The sequence below is a fragment of the Panicum virgatum genome, chromosome 9N (assembly GCF_016808335.1).
Source record: "Panicum virgatum strain AP13 chromosome 9N, P.virgatum_v5, whole genome shotgun sequence".
Taxonomy (NCBI): Eukaryota; Viridiplantae; Streptophyta; class Magnoliopsida; order Poales; family Poaceae; genus Panicum; species Panicum virgatum.
Genome location: NC_053153.1, coordinates 33,544,533 through 33,559,690, shown reverse-complemented (window position 1 = coordinate 33,559,690; position 15,158 = coordinate 33,544,533). Strand labels below are relative to the sequence as shown.

The 15,158-nt window shown below is 42.9% G+C and overlaps 1 protein-coding gene and 1 non-coding gene across 4 annotated transcripts; both read left to right on the top strand.

Moving 5' to 3' along the window:
- Window positions 1-464: 464 nt before the first annotated feature.
- Window positions 465-571, top strand: LOC120693631. Its single transcript, XR_005683089.1, has one exon. It is a non-coding gene; the product is annotated as a small nucleolar RNA R71 (small nucleolar RNA).
- Window positions 572-4,238: 3,667 nt separating this feature from the next.
- Window positions 4,239-13,487, top strand: LOC120691857 (protein SEMI-ROLLED LEAF 2-like). 3 transcript variants are annotated; one of them, XM_039975057.1, is made up of 20 exons: window positions 4,239-4,772; window positions 5,229-5,342; window positions 5,458-5,532; window positions 6,211-6,326; window positions 6,518-6,632; window positions 6,730-6,858; window positions 7,789-7,836; window positions 8,055-8,239; window positions 8,329-8,525; window positions 8,613-8,899; window positions 9,040-9,189; window positions 9,288-9,806; window positions 9,914-10,063; window positions 10,858-10,933; window positions 11,085-11,212; window positions 11,854-12,054; window positions 12,141-12,281; window positions 12,352-12,474; window positions 12,623-12,841; window positions 12,959-13,487. In XM_039975057.1, the coding sequence occupies exons 2-20, from the start codon at window positions 5,235-5,237 to the stop codon at window positions 13,136-13,138; spliced, it is 3,147 nt and encodes a 1,048-aa protein (XP_039830991.1). In that variant the 5' UTR covers window positions 4,239-4,772; window positions 5,229-5,234; the 3' UTR covers window positions 13,139-13,487. The 3 variants fall into 3 exon arrangements, with proteins under 3 accessions (XP_039830991.1, XP_039830990.1, XP_039830992.1); XM_039975056.1 differs by having other exon boundaries at window positions 5,214-5,342; XM_039975058.1 differs by lacking the exons at window positions 4,239-4,772; window positions 5,229-5,342; window positions 5,458-5,532; window positions 6,211-6,326; window positions 6,518-6,632 and having other exon boundaries at window positions 6,741-6,858; window positions 7,772-7,836.
- The last annotated feature ends 1,671 nt before the right edge of the window (window positions 13,488-15,158 follow it).

Sequence of the window (15,158 nt, the reverse complement as noted above, 5' to 3'; positions counted from 1 at the left end):
AATTCCCATTACCTCCTTGGTAATATGGGCATGGTTGACTCCACACCTAACCTCCTTGTGGACGAAACCCATTACTGCCATTGAGGAATAGAGCTTCTTCTTAGGTTTCTGGGCAATTGTCGCCCGAATGTCCAACATTCCCGCAGACCTAGCACATCATGCGAGTTTCCAAGGCTTGAAGTGTTTGCATCTGAGCCTTATCTTGGGAATAATCCTCAAATTTCTTGAGGACGAGATCAATCTTCATAGCGAGCATGAGGCCCTCCTTGACGGAGTGCATACCTCGCTGGCGCGGTTGGAGGTGATCATCGCTCCAACTTTGGTTGGAAACCATCTTCTCGATCAATGATGTAGCTCTTTCAATGGTTAGTGAGAAGAAAGCTCCACCCGCAGCGGCATCCACATGATCACGGGATGACTGTGTCAACCCATTGTAGAAGTTCTGTAGAATGAGCCAATTATCCATTCCATGGTGCGGACACACCAGAATGTACTCCTGAAGCCTCTCCCAAGCTTCCGGAATTTACTCATTTGATGCCTGCTGGAAGTTCGAAATCCGACCACGAAGAGCATTGGTTTTGCCCGTCGGGAAGAACTTCGAGAGGAACGCCTTGGCACATTTGTCCCAAGTATCCACAATAGCCTTGTTAGCATAAAACCATTGCTTCGCTCTCCCCAAGAGAGAGAACGGAAACAGATGGAGCCGGATTGCATCTTGCGATACACCCTTAATAACAAAAGTACTGCAGAGCTCTAGGAACTGCTGGAGATAAGCGCTGGCATCCTCATTGGCCTTGCCACAGAATGGGTTGGCCTGCACCATCGTAATGAGACCCGTCTTGATCTCGAAATTTTCTCCTCCGGTGTTAACCTTGGGCCCGATGGGGACCTGGTTAGCAAACGGAGCAGAGTAATCACGGAGTGTCTTCTGGGCCATAGCTCTAGGAGCTGACGATGATGCAATGACTGGATCAACTGCCGAGAGTGGTCTCCGAGGTGATACGAGATGAGCTCGCATCCTCCTCAAAAGTGACTCTGGATCGGAATGAAAGTTTTGCGGCAAGTCGAAACCGGTCATACACTACCCTGTTTTCATATAAAAAAAGACAAGAAAACAAAGCCAAGTTAGCCTGTTTAGCAAGCGAATACCAATTTCGATTTTGTTCACAACTTTGTCTATATATTTCACTCTGTGCCTTCCCCGGCAACGGCGCCAAAAATACTTGTTGGCGCCTACCAACGTCACCAGCGATGACGCCCACATACGCCAATTTGGGGTGGCAGTATTTCATGAACCACGAATAAATCCGCAAGCGCACGGAATACCGCTATAGCATTTTACCCGGGAGTATACCGGAATGTCATTTATATTTCTGCAGGGAAGGCGATGAGTGAGAAGATATATAGATTAGTTGGTGAACTCTATCTAGATTGGATATTCTCATGCATAAACAGGGGTAAGATAATAACATGGTAGGAGGTAGTGTGACACACACACAAACTACCCTCTTGGATAAATAAAAGATAAAAGATGCTTTAGGCCGGGAGCAAGGTAAAAGTCAGAGCTCGAGTCAGCTGTGCTAGGCTAGCTATATCTGCACTTTCTCATTGGTTAGCTCATCCGAGATTAAACTACACAACAGGGAGATCGTTATCGAAGTAACGGGAGGAGCCGTACACCCCAGCGACTCTATGTACCTCCTACCCCCCATACTGAATATGGAGGATTACTAAAAGGCTCGAACAGGGCTGTCACTACCTGCCGGCTACCTCTACAAACCGTGGGTATAGTTGACATCCAGCAACTCTTAGCTAATCTAGACACCATGTCTACACTAGTAAAGGATACTCTAGTGTCCCGCGTGGAGCCCCCACCCTCCAGATGGATAGACATCACACTAGAGCAATCATACGAATATTGGAGCAGTTGATAGAGTTCTAAGAACAAAAGACTAACCATCTCTAGCACAGGGCGATCATGCAATGCAAGCATTGAATAATAACGCAACCATGACAAGAAGCATATACTTGATAACTCAGAATATACTTCAAGCAGATATCGGTAACCATAGTCTAACAAATGACCGAATATTACAAGAGAGAGCTAAAGATGAACCCATACCAGACTCTCGAGCAACTCCGGCGACTCGATGACTCCTAGACTTCTCCTAAACTTCACTAAACCTAAAGACTTTGCAAGGAATGCAAGAGAGGAGATGAGAGGTGTGTGATGTGTGTGTGTGTCCTATGTGTCCAATTCTCCACCCCCCCTTGTATTTATAGCAGGGAGCCACGGGGTGAAGCCTTCACAACCGATGTAGGGGACCAATGGGGAGACGCCACGTGCCCTGGTTGAGGCGGTGGGGCCCACGGGCCAGGTTGACTGACCAGGTAGGTCGGTCAGCCTGCCCGGGCCACCAACCGCTCCCAACTTCTTCTGGTAGGTTGTCTTGGGCCTCCTTGTCTGATCCACATTGGGGTTGGCCTGTCTTGACTTGTTTGAATTGGGTTCTTGCATCACTTTTGGTCCATTTGAGCCTGAATCGGTGCTCTGATAATTTCTGTGATTTTATGTCGGGCCAAAGTGTGCTTGTAACCTGCATATTAGCTTGAAAACATAACTTGCATATTCTAAAAGGTAAAGTGTGGTTTATGGACTTTATTGGATAAGGATGCGTGTAAGAAATGCAAACTCTCATGATTTTCTGATCAAGTTGACACCTGGAAATGGTCGTTAGTGAGCGTCAACAGTCCTTGCAAATGAGATGGCTTTGGATTGAAAAAACTAAGCTATTGCGATCTTGGGCTGGTCTTAAGATCCCTTTTCATATGGACACATCGGTTATGTTTGTAATTTCAGTGGTAACTTCAGTTGCTGGTAAAAGTGAGAACACAATGTTTTGGACATATTGGTGGATCATCCTTGAGTTTTCAAGAGTGAGCGTCAACAGTCCCAATGTTTTCAAGAGTGTTCCTCCAAAATTGAGGAACAAAAGGACTGTAGCCGAGCCCTTCCTTGAGTTGACTTGGATAGTAGATATTTGGGGTGCTATTGATTGGCATAGTCTTGCTAAATACCTACAGTTGTGGGACATGCTCTCTAACATTGCTCTTAATGATAATACAGATGCCATCAGTGGATGTTTGAACCATCAGGCAACTTTTCTACCAGGTCGGCCTATCGTGCTTTTTTCATTGGTTCAACCTCTTTTGAGCCTTGGAATGGATTGGAAACCTGGAAATGACCTTATTGGCTGGCCGTCCGCAATCGCTGCTGAATAGCTGACCGTCTGCAAAAGAGAGGACTTCCACATCCAGAGCAGTTGCCCCCTTTGTGATCAGGATGATGAAATGGTTCGACATTTACTTATTTCATGTGTTTTTGATAGACAATTCTAGATTAGCATTCTACAGCCATTGAACTTGACAACACTGGTTCCAAGTCAAAGATGTGCTTCTTTGGTGGACTGGTGGAAAAATCGCGGAGGAAAATTTGCAGCAACACAAAAAAGGGTTTCAACTCCTTGGTTATTCTTGGAGCATGGATCTTTTGGAAGCAACGGAATGCTTGCGTGTATGATAAAGTTGCACCCAACGTTCAGAGAGTCCTCTAAGTCTTTCAAGATGATTTAGAACTTTCGCGGTCAGCTCATGCAAAGGTCGGCTCCTGTAAAGGTCTACTAGTTTTGACCTTGCTCTTTATGCTTTAATTTTTTTGGTGGTCAGGTCCTTTATGCTTTAGTCGTGTAATAGTTTTTTATTTCCGAAATATTTTTTGATCAATCCTATTCCTTATCCAAGATGGGATTTGGGATTTGTAATTGGATTATTATTTTTAATAATGCAAGGCCCTGTTTGTTTTGTGTTATGCTAGAAAATAGTAATATTTTGACTACTAATTACGGTGTCAAACAAAATCAGTTTACGAAACTAACTTCAGAATCCCCGCGCTAGGAATCCTGAAGAATTTAACGAGGCCTTTGACCGCACGATTAGATGATAGTTACTGTAGCATTACTATACCTAATCCTCGATTAATTACCGTCATTAGATTTGTCACAAAAAGTTACACCCATCAATGAAGAGGTTTTGCAAATACATTTCGTTTAGTGGCCCATGCATAGAGATTAGGATGAATCACTGTTCATTAGGACAAGTAACCAAGCGGGCCCAAAATATGTTCTAAGCAAAAAAAAAAAACAATCCCACACTCGAATACTTCCCCTGTTCTTCGTTTTCCTCCCGTTCGTCCCTTTCCCGCTCAGATTCTCCACAAATTCCCCTCTAGCCTCAGCAGGGTCCTAACAGATGGTAGCGATGGGAGGGGGGATGGCACCTAAATCTGGAGCGCCTGGCGCTGCGTGCCCCCGAGGATGGCGGAGGTCGTCCCCGCCGGTCCTGGAGCCCCGGCGCACGAACGGCGGGACGCCACCACCCCTCTCCCGTCGCCCCCTTCCCATCGCGACCACCCAACCCAACTTCCCTGTCACCGCGCCACCGACGCGCAAATAACCGGGGGGCATGCGCGCGTGTGTGGCTCCCTTCCTCCCTCCCCGCCCGCACCCCCATCCCACCCCCACCCCCACCCCCACCCCCGGCGCGCGTCGCGTCGCGTCGCGTCTCTCCTGGTCGGAGGCGGAGGAGCGGAGGACCACCACCTGCGCCGGCGCATAGGCGTCCAGCATTCCCGCGATCCGGTCCCGCCCGACCCGTTGCCGGGGCAGCTCGATCCGACCGACCGACTCGCCGGCCGGCGGGCGCCACGTAGTCATGTAATGGCCTCACTCTCATCCCATATGCTTCACCCGCCGTGTCCATTCTGGTTGTGCTGATGATCAGTCACTGGGGTTCGCGGGTGGGTTGTCGTGCCGTGTTGCACCTCGTTTTCGTTCCACCATTTGTTAGAAATCGCATTTTCGATGGTGTGTTGCGGATCGATCATCGGTTCCTGGTCCGTTTTGATTTTCTCTTTTCTAAAATACAAATTTGCGTGTTTTCAATTTTGGTTTCACTTTTGTGTGCTAATCTTCAAAGTTGAATTATACCTGTCTGATTGATTATCGGTTGCTGGTTCACATTTTATAAATTCAACTGAGATGCTTTCAAAAGTTTCTCCCATTTTTGTCAACCTATAGCATCTCATTATTGGAATCTGGGTTATGATATGTTCGTTAGGGTTGCCTTTAACTTGGCACTAACATGCACATTATCAGCTGTTAACATAGCAGTGAAGGATGGCGTGCGGGAACCTGTGCTATTTTTGCCCTGGGCTGACAACACGGTCCAGGATGCCCGTCAAGCGGTACAAGAAGATCCTTGCAGAAATCTTTCCCAGAACACAGGTTTGGAGTTTGTTGCATCCCTTTTATTTTTGTGATTTTGTCAAGTGTGACCATGTTGTCGCTTTCACTGTTGTGGATCTATTTATTGGTTGAGCATGTTTTTTCCCTGCTGTAGGATGAAGAACCTAATGAAAGAAGGATTGGCAAGTTGTGCGAGTATGCTTCAAAAAACCCTCTTCGAATGCCTAAGGTCCATCCATTGCTCTTGTTCTTGTAATTTTTTTTTTTGAAAAGAACCGGTAGGATTCTGCCATGCTTGCATTGATATAGAAGAAGTAGCAAGAAACAAAAGGAAACTTAATTGGAGCAGGTAAAAAACGAGGCAACAAAGAATAAAGAAAACACCCCAAGAGAGCTCGAAGCAATTAGGATTCTCTCTTTGTGGCATTTTACACCGAGTGCAGCCACCTCCTTGATTCTTGCGAACAGCGTCTTAGTCGTCGTCGAGTGCTGGGAGTCAAAAAAATCCCCGCTTTATATTCAATATCCCATGCTATTAAGAGTGTGAGCGAGCAAACCGCCCCTTGCTTCCTCGTTTTCATATCAGGAGTGTTCTAACTTTTTGAGCTAGTTATTCTTTCTGCTAAACGAATCTTCAGAATACAATTTGTCGGTATTATAGCGACTGCATGACAAATTATAAATGCAATGGGACACTGTATAACTGGAAACTGGAGATGCCTCTTGGGACATTGTGCTAGGCTTCTAGCTTAACGTTTCGAGTATAGGGCCCTTTTCTCTGTGGTGCTCTTGTTTTAGAGTAATCCTTATTTATTAATATTACCAAACATGAATGACTCTCAATCTGTTCTAACAAATTCAGATTCTCAGTAAGCTTGTGGTCTTTTGCATATTGATATTTGAGCAGATCACAGTTTACTTGGAGCAACGTATTTACCGTGACTTAAGAAGTGAGCAGTATGGCTTTGCCAAAGTGGTGATGTTGATATATCGCAGGCTATTGGTTTCTTGTAAAGAACAGATGTGAGTCTTACTTTCAAGTTTCTCTTGCTTTCATTACACTGGATTCTGTGAAGTTACGTGTGTTAATCTAGCAGCACCCTAATGTAAATAATCTTATGTTATATTTTCATTTGGTTTGCAATGGATATACTTCTTACACTTTATTATTGCTTTTGGTGGTTACAATTATAATTGTTATTTTCTTAATGCAGGCCGCTGTTCGCAAGTAGCCTATTAAGCATTGTACACACTCTTTTAGACCAAAAGAGGCGAGATGATATGCGCATCATTGGGTGTGAAACCTTGTTTGATTTTGCTGTCAATCAGGTATTCCTATCAGGGTGGATACCATTGTCCATTAGAGATGTTCATTTTATATAGAGGCTTATGTCATTATTGGTGATCTCTTGTCTTTATATTCCAGATGGATGGTACATATCAGTTTAATTTGGAAGGGCTGGTGCCAAGATTATGTGAAATAGCTCAAGAAGTAGGAGAAGATGAGAGGGCACGGACCCTGAGAGCGGCAGCCCTGCAATCCCTTTCAGCTATGGTAAGTTCTGTGTTCAGGCCATATCAAACAGATATCATGTTCCAAAAGGATGTTGACACACTACTAGCATAATAGTAAGTCTAATTCATAGTTTAATACATTTCTTATCATGTGATAAAAGAAAATCACATGCAATAAGTACTTGCGACTAACTTCAGATTTACTTAACTTACGAACTATGCTAGCTCAGTTGTTTGAGGATGTGGATGTATGCCTGGATCACCCAAGTTCAAATCCCATTTCATGCAAATTTGGACTCCTGCTTCTTCTTTATAACTAAACATGTAATATTGTAATCCCGTTACTATCTTTAGAAGATCCAGATATTTCTGCAAATATATACTCCCTCCAGTCATGCATACACGTCATTTTGGACATCAGCAGGATCACATCATGTTTTTGTGAATTGTGAGTAGACGGAGTGTTATTGTGGCTGTTGGGCTGAGAGGATTGAGGAGGAAGAGAGAGACAGCTAGGGCTGCTAGGGCGCTGGGAGCGCCAACCGCGGGGCTTTGCCCACGGCCGGCAAGAGAGAAGGTGTTTCCTTCTAATCTCTTGCTTGATTAGATTGATACATCTCCCCTCCTTATATAGAGAGGTTTGACTTTGCCCCTAAGCAAGCAATATTAACCCTAACCCTAATGGGCTATACAGCCAATCCAGGCCCAATAGGCCCATGACGTACTCTAACACCCCATGACGTACTCTAACACGGAGTAGCTGTTTAGAACGTCAAACTCTGTTAAAAATATTTCAATTATACTCCATCACTATGTAGATTGGACTCAAATGAATTATGAAAATTGTGTCTTCTCAAATATTTATGTTTTTTAGTATTCCTCTAATGTAGCATAACCACTAGGAGCATCTAAATTTTTTAAATGAAATTATCTTAAGCCATAATATTATGTAGTTTCTTCCATTGTGCAGATCTGGTTTATGGGAGAGCTTTCTCATATCTCATCAGAGTTTGACAATGTAAGTAATATCAAGCAAGTTCTTTTTTCTTGCCTTAATTTCCTTTAATATGTACATGCCAATCTTGTAGTTACATCTAAAGAAGAAATATTATTTGGTACTGCAAGGAAGGTTCCTTGCTTATGTTCATTTGGTTACTACCATGGTATCACTTTTGCAAGCAGATTGGAGCCACAAACGTTTCATCACAGCTCATGTTTCTCTATTTTATTTTCTAGGTTGTTCAAGTTGTACTGGAAAACTACACACCTCAGAAGATGCAAAATGATGGTCAAAGTGATGCCGACAATCAATTGATGCAAGAAGACCAAAATGCTGGGCATCCTCCTTCCCCTTTTGTCATCCCTATGCTCCCCTCTTGGGAGAACATAGTTGATGTTAAGGGAGGAGTTAAACTGCAAGAGTAATATAATATTTTTTTTTCTCATTTTTATTGACTTTGTTATTTCTTCTTGTATAGTAAGTAGTTCCTAACATATCCCTATGATGCAGGGAAGACGCTAGGGATCCTAAGTTTTGGTCTAGAATTTGCGTGCACAATATGGCCAGGCTTTCTAGGGAAGCAACCACATTCCGACGCATCTTGGAATGTTTGTTTCGGTACTTTGGTAACAATAATTCATGGTTGTCAGAGAATGGACTTGCTCTATGTGTCTTGTTGGACATGCAACTTTTAGTAGAAAGCACAGGTGCTCCCTTTTCATTGTAGTCTCTGAGGCTAAGTATACTATATATGGGCAATGTGGTTACTTATGTTGCTTAAACGATTTCTGCAGGCCAAAATATGCACTTAATGCTATCACTACTGATAAAGCATATTGAGCACAAGGCAGTGGTGAAGCAGCCAGACATGCAGCTTAGCCTCGTGGAGGTGGCAACTACCCTTGCAGAGCAATCTAGTGCTATGGCTTCAGCAGCAACTATAGGTGCCATAAGTGATCTTGTGAGGCATTTGAAAAGGACATTCCATATTACTCTTGGAAGTAAAGATTTGGAATTAGTAAAATGGAATGAAAAATTCCGGAAGGCCATAGATGAATGCCTAGTTCAGCTGTCAAAGAAGGTGCTTTTGCCTTTCTCTCCATCTAAAGCTTTATGCTTCCTTCTTGTTACAATTGGTCTGTATAATATGTTCATTAGTCATATAAATGAACATCTATGCACAATGCATATAAGGCTTACCAAGATTGTTGTGTTGGTCAGGTAACTGATGCTGGGCCAGTTCTTGACATGATGGCTGTGATGCTAGAAAACATTGCAAGTACTGCTGTTGTAGCTAGGTCAACTGCAGCTGCTGTTTACCGCACAGCTCAAATAATTGCATCCGTGCCAAATTTGCAATATCAGAATAAGGTATATTGTTACAACTAACAACTTGAAGTGTTAAAAATAATCTCAGAGAAACACTACTTTCTTCTGGTTTAAAACGTATCTTCTATACTTGATGCCAGGTGTTTCCTGAAGCTCTGTTTCATCAGTTGTTGTTAACAATGATCCACCCCGATCATGAAGCTCGTATTGCTGCTCACCGCATATTTGCTATTGTCTTAGTCCCGTCTTCTGTTTCCCCTTCCATTCAAGCTAGTCCCTCCGGGCAGGCAAAGAAACATGACATGCAGAGGACACTCTCTAGGGCTGTGTCTGTATTTTCTTCTTCAGCTGCTATCTTTGAAAAGTTGAAAAAGGACAAGCACTCGGACAGTTCACTAGGAGAAAGCAAGGACAATAGTTTGCATAACATTGGTGAAGGGACGGGACAACACAAGACTCAGAATCTGCCTGCGTCTCAAAGCCGTCGACGTAGCATGAAAATGCCTAATTTTTCTATGAAAAGAGGCCCTTCAATGGCCATAAGAGCTCCATCGGTATCAATCAGAGCTCCCTCAATATCTCTGAGAGGTCCTTCAATGTCTTCGAGAGCATCTTCTATGTCTGTAAAAGAAGACCAAAGCTCCTCGAGTGAGGAAACGGTATAACTGATTCTAACCTGGATTTATCATGAATTACAATGAGCTATATTTGAGCAAATATTTCTTATCATGAATAACTTTTTGTGCACTGTGCTGAATGCATTCAGGAATCAGTGTTGGTAAAGCTGAGCGCTCGTCAAATTACACTTTTGCTGTCATCCATTTGGGCTCAAGCAACATCTCCTGAAAATACTCCTGCGAACTATGAAGCCATTGCTCATACTTACAGTTTGCTTCTGTTGTTCTCTGGATCCAAGGTAACCCTACTTTCTATGCATTGTTCGTTTCCTTGACATAACTACCTTCTTGTAAGAGAGGAACCTGATAACTATTAAATTGTCACCAAGTCCAACATTTCGTTATGGAGATGAGGTGGCCGAGTCTCTGCATTGCAAGTTCTATTTGGATCTGGAAAACTTTTGGGGGAAGGAACACAAGGGGATCTTATAAATGGTTCTGGCATGAGTAGAGCCCCAAAGGGGTTCGCTCCTCGTGATCCCTTAGGTCCTTTATATAGGGTAGGGAGAGGTAAATATATGCCAAGCCTTTTGGGAGGGTACAATAATTACAAATGTGCCTTACATGAAACTGTCTATCTACGTGAGCTGGTTCATTTCCCCAACACTATTTAGTAGCTTTTCTGTACAGCACTCCTAAATCGATGATATGCCAAAGGTTTGAATAACTATGAATTATTACACAAAAAGTCTAATTTTCTTTAGAGCTCATTAGAACTATATGGAACTAACCTCATAATCTTGAAATCACATAAGTTTACACAAGTTTCTATTGTTCTATAGTCTATACATTCCATGATGCCTTAACTTACTGTTCTGTTCCTTCTCTCATTCTTAATATGTATTATCTTCCCTTACCTCATTCCTAAGCAGCTCTTATGTGGATTCCTCCCATTTCTTCTAGTGAACTAGCACCTCATGCCTTCCTTTAGCTCAATAAAAGCATAAGGAGGCACCTTAGAGGGAGAGTGGGTATGTCAATCATTATGACTTGAGTCATATATGCTGATGTTTTCTCCCCTTTCCTCTTCCAGGCATCAACTTTTGAGGCTCTTACTCAGAGTTTTCAGGTTGCTTTTGCTTTGAGGGGCTATTCACTCATTGAAGCAGGTGATACAGTCAAATTCCCTTTGAAGCATTAGAAAGTCAATAGAAACTCAATGTTCCATGTAAAGTTTCGTGTTGTACATGATGGCATAGGAGCTCCACGTACTTAACTGTGGTTTTGACTCCTTTCTAACTGCCTTCTTTTATCTTGTAGATTCGTTACCACCGTCTCGGCGCCGGTCCTTGTTTACCCTATCCACAACCATGATTATTTTCTCTTCGCGAGCTTACAATGTGTTGCCACTTATTCCAATCTGTAAACAAATGATCAATGACCGTGCGGTATGTAAGAACAAATTTGAACCCTCATTTTATTCTTCTGCATTTCTTTTGATTATGTTAGTTCAACTCCCTAAACAGTACTGTACAGAATGATGGTATAAAATATTAGTTTTTTTTTAGAGGGAATATTAGTTGGGAAGTAGTAGAAACACATCAGGGAACCAAGCTGAGGGTCTGAATAAAATTAACCTTTAAATAATCAAACTTGCTATGTTGTATTGTTTCTCCTGTATCTACCCTAATATTTGTTTGTAAATCTTTATCTTTCAATATTAATGGTTCCTGGAAATCTCTTTTTTTATTTTTTGAAAGCTCCTGGAAATCTTTTGTACCACATAGTGAGTACTGAGTTGAGTAGTGACAGTATAACAACTGTGTACCCATGAACATCGATTCTTCATCCTTCCATCTTATGGTCCCTTGCTATCCTTCAGTGTCCTATGGTTTAGAGTTCAATTGACAAATGTGGTTTTAGGTGTCAATAATGATGCATAGGTTTGACACCCACCCAATTTGTTGTTGTAATATAATAAGGTTTGTATTCTTGATCTTTGAAGCACCTCTGCTTCATCTTGACTCCTATGTACTCTTCATGTATGGTGTGGCCCTTATATTTAACATTTGTTTGCTATTTTGCTTAGGCTGATCCATTTCTTCATTTGGTGGATGAGAGCAAACTTACGGCTGTTAAAGATTCCCCAGATGACCCGTCAAAAATATATGGATCACCGGAGGACAATGCTAATGCACTGAAGTCCCTTTCAGAAATAGAATTATCAGAAAGTCAATCTCGAGAATGCATAGTCTCCACAATCATGAACAGCATTGCAAATATGATGGATGTAATGTTGGCATTCCTAATTGTATCTTGTTTTCATAGTTTTGATCGAGTTCAACGCGGCTGCTGATGACTTCCCTAGTTCTGCAGGCGGAGTTGCATAATGTGAGAAGCCAATTGCTAACCGACTTCGCTCCAGATGACATGTGTCCTACAAGCACTCAGTTCTTTGAAGCACATATTGATAATCCTTCATCAGAGTCTCAGGAGGCTGACCACCATCATGAAGAGGTACATATGTCTGGTTCGCGTATCAACAGAAGCTTAATTTCCATGCTAAAAGAATATATGTTTTCAACAGGCTATGTTGATTGACCTGGGGAATGATCATGATGTTTTTGGGGAAGCTTCAGAAAGGACAGAAGCTTGCGCATCTTCTGTACCTGCATCAGATCTTCTGAGTATTGATCAACTTCTTGAAACAGTATGCTCTTCATCCTAGAAACTCATCCTTTCTCACTTCTTATTTTTTCTGCCCTTAGGCTGGTAGTGTCATGTTGATATGGCCTTGCATGAGTGGTCATTTGGCATGGTTACTTTTTAGTGATAAAATCTTTTTTCATGCCTTTCAGGTTGGCACGGACGCAGCACCTCAGGCAGGAGCAGCACCGTTGTCAGCAGACATGGCGTTCAAGGATATGACCAGCCACTGCGAAGCCCTGACGATCGGGAAACAGCAGAAGATGTCTGCCTTCATGAGCTTCCAGCAGAGCGTGCAAGTGTCAGGCCTGCCAAGCAGCCAGCCCCACGACATGGAGCTGGCTCTCTTCCAAGACCAGCAATTGCCTCAGGTACAGTACCTCCCATTCTCAAGGCCATTCCTTTGCCCTCACAGAATCCATTTCAAAATGAACGCAATGCAGAACAAGGTATTGAGCATTGACATCAATGATCCTAATTGTGAGCAGACCACGGCGCGGAGCACGAACCCGTTCGCCGATGAGAACCTGCAAAGCTATCCGCAGGTGATGAACGCGCCCAACGGCGAGAACCCGCACCCGCAGCCAGGTCAGGACTGCCAGCAAGAGTTCCTGAAGCTGCCGGCGGCAAGCCCGTACGACAACTTCCTCAGGGCTGCTGGCTGTTAGAGGTGTCCATCCTGCAGCAGCCAGGCTATCAGTTACTTGACGTGGATGATGGTGACCTCAAGATAGTCCCAAAAGGCACGTGTGTCAGTTTTCCAGTTTTTGCAGGAGGTAAGGAGAAAAAGAAGGTATGTCCGTGTCTGAGGCCTTAGAGGCTCAACCGGATTCGACACCCATTCTTTACGTATAGCTGTGTGTATTGACATATAGGTTGGTTCTTGTGTGTATTGTTGCCTTTGCCAAATGCAACGTGTAGAGGGGCTGGGGGGAGCAGTGCCTTCTACCGCAGACTGTACATGTAACATGTTGCAGAAATCATATAAAGAAAATGACGTGTTCGAAACTAAAAAAATGTCTCATAACAAATCAGCACCAGCCATTAGTCACAGCCAAGCGAACACAGCGAATTGCCAGCTGGTTTATTTGTCCCTTCGACTTCATGCATGTAAATGTAATGGCGCCAATTTACTGTAATCCTGGCCATCGTAATCAGTGTCTAGCAGGCATGATGGCCATTTCGGTCTTCTGGAATAATCTGCACACACCGATTTTTCTGACCAGTTTAGGTCGGTCTCCACGCACTATAATCGTACTGCGTACGGACACCGGATAGGAAGGCAACTTTCCACCATCTTTTACTTCTTTTTTTACTGGTTTTATTACTTTTCCCTACGACACTTTGATTTTGTTGATGTTGTGAAGGTGACTCGTCAACACTCACATGTGGAGACGTATATATAGAAAATTCGAGCTTCCACGCTGGACCTTTTGACGCCAACGCACCACTACAACTATTACTTGTTTGTTTTCTTTTGCAAAGCGGTTCGCTTCTCCATTTTTCGAGAGAGGAAAAAGGGAGGGAAAAGTGGGAGAGGCTCAATGACAAGCGTCCGTCACCAATTTGTTGACTAACTAATTACATAAACATTCATATGAAAATAATACACTTTCATATTTAATCAGCTGTTGTCTTATATAGATACTAAATGTTGTTTCCCTTTTAAACTTTTAAATAGCAAATATAATTGGTTATTCCATCACGCAACAAATGAGAATCTTTTAGTAGTAGTCCGATGCAATTCAATAATTTTTAAATAATTTGACTTTAAACAATGCCACCATACATCTCCAATCTTAAGCTTATCCTATTAGGAAGAAAAGGGATTTATTGCTGGGCACGTTTTATGTGCTGCCGTCCATTCTCTTTTCGAACAAACAGTAGTGTAGTCGATTGTCATCTTTCACACTACTCCCTTTTGCTAAAAGGTGACGGAGTAACTAGCTACTGGAATATGCCACTTCTCCGTTTATTAAATTAACAAAAAAAAACGTGCCAGCAGCCTCTGCCTGATCTTGATGTCTACAGTTCGTGGCCGGCTTCAAAGTGATATAAATACAAATATTCCGAATTCATGGGGTGGTTCTCATATTCCTTCCGGAAGCGGTAATGTCTAGCAAGGAGCACCACTACACCGGTTAGCATTGTTGTATCTTGTCATGTGACATGAGAACCAGATTAAATGTGAGCTAATCAAGACATTAGCGTGAAATAGTGGGTTACAGTTGGAGGTAGAATCATATGATAAGCAGGCAGTTAGCATGGCTGTTATTATCTTATCGTACACAAGGAAGATCCAAGATAGAAGCAAAAAAAGAAGATCAATCATTTGTGTGCCAGTTCACCTGATTGCTGACGAAGAAAAACCATTGGTTCTCACCAGGTTGTCGTCTCTGATGATTTACTACTTGCAAAGAAAAGGATGGCCTCTGATCTCCCATTCTCTCCGCGGCAAAATTCAGCATCACGGGTCTTGTCTGCTTCGTTTCGAGTGAGCAACGCAGGCCGTATACATGATTTCAGCACCGTACCATTTAATTTGAGACCTGAAAGAAAATTGTACTTCATCGAGCGACGCCGTACGTCCGAAACCAATGGTGAATTGCAGGAGCACAGCTTAGGCCAGTCTCAGTGCATAATTTAATGGTACAGACTGGGAATTAGATAACTGTGCCAGATGTGTTT

What these genes read in the sequence shown, in the direction of transcription:
- LOC120691857 (XM_039975057.1), top strand. Translation starts at nt 5,235, where the DNA reads ATGGCGTGCGGGAACCTGTGCTATTTTTGCCCTGGGCTGACAACACGG. An exon ending in TCTCATCAGAGTTTGACAAT is followed by an intron (nt 7,837 to 8,054) that starts GTAAGTAATATC and finishes TTTATTTTCTAG; the next exon opens with GTTGTTCAAGTTGTACTGGA. An exon ending in AAATGATCAATGACCGTGCG is followed by an intron (nt 11,213 to 11,853) that starts GTATGTAAGAAC and finishes TATTTTGCTTAG; the next exon opens with GCTGATCCATTTCTTCATTT.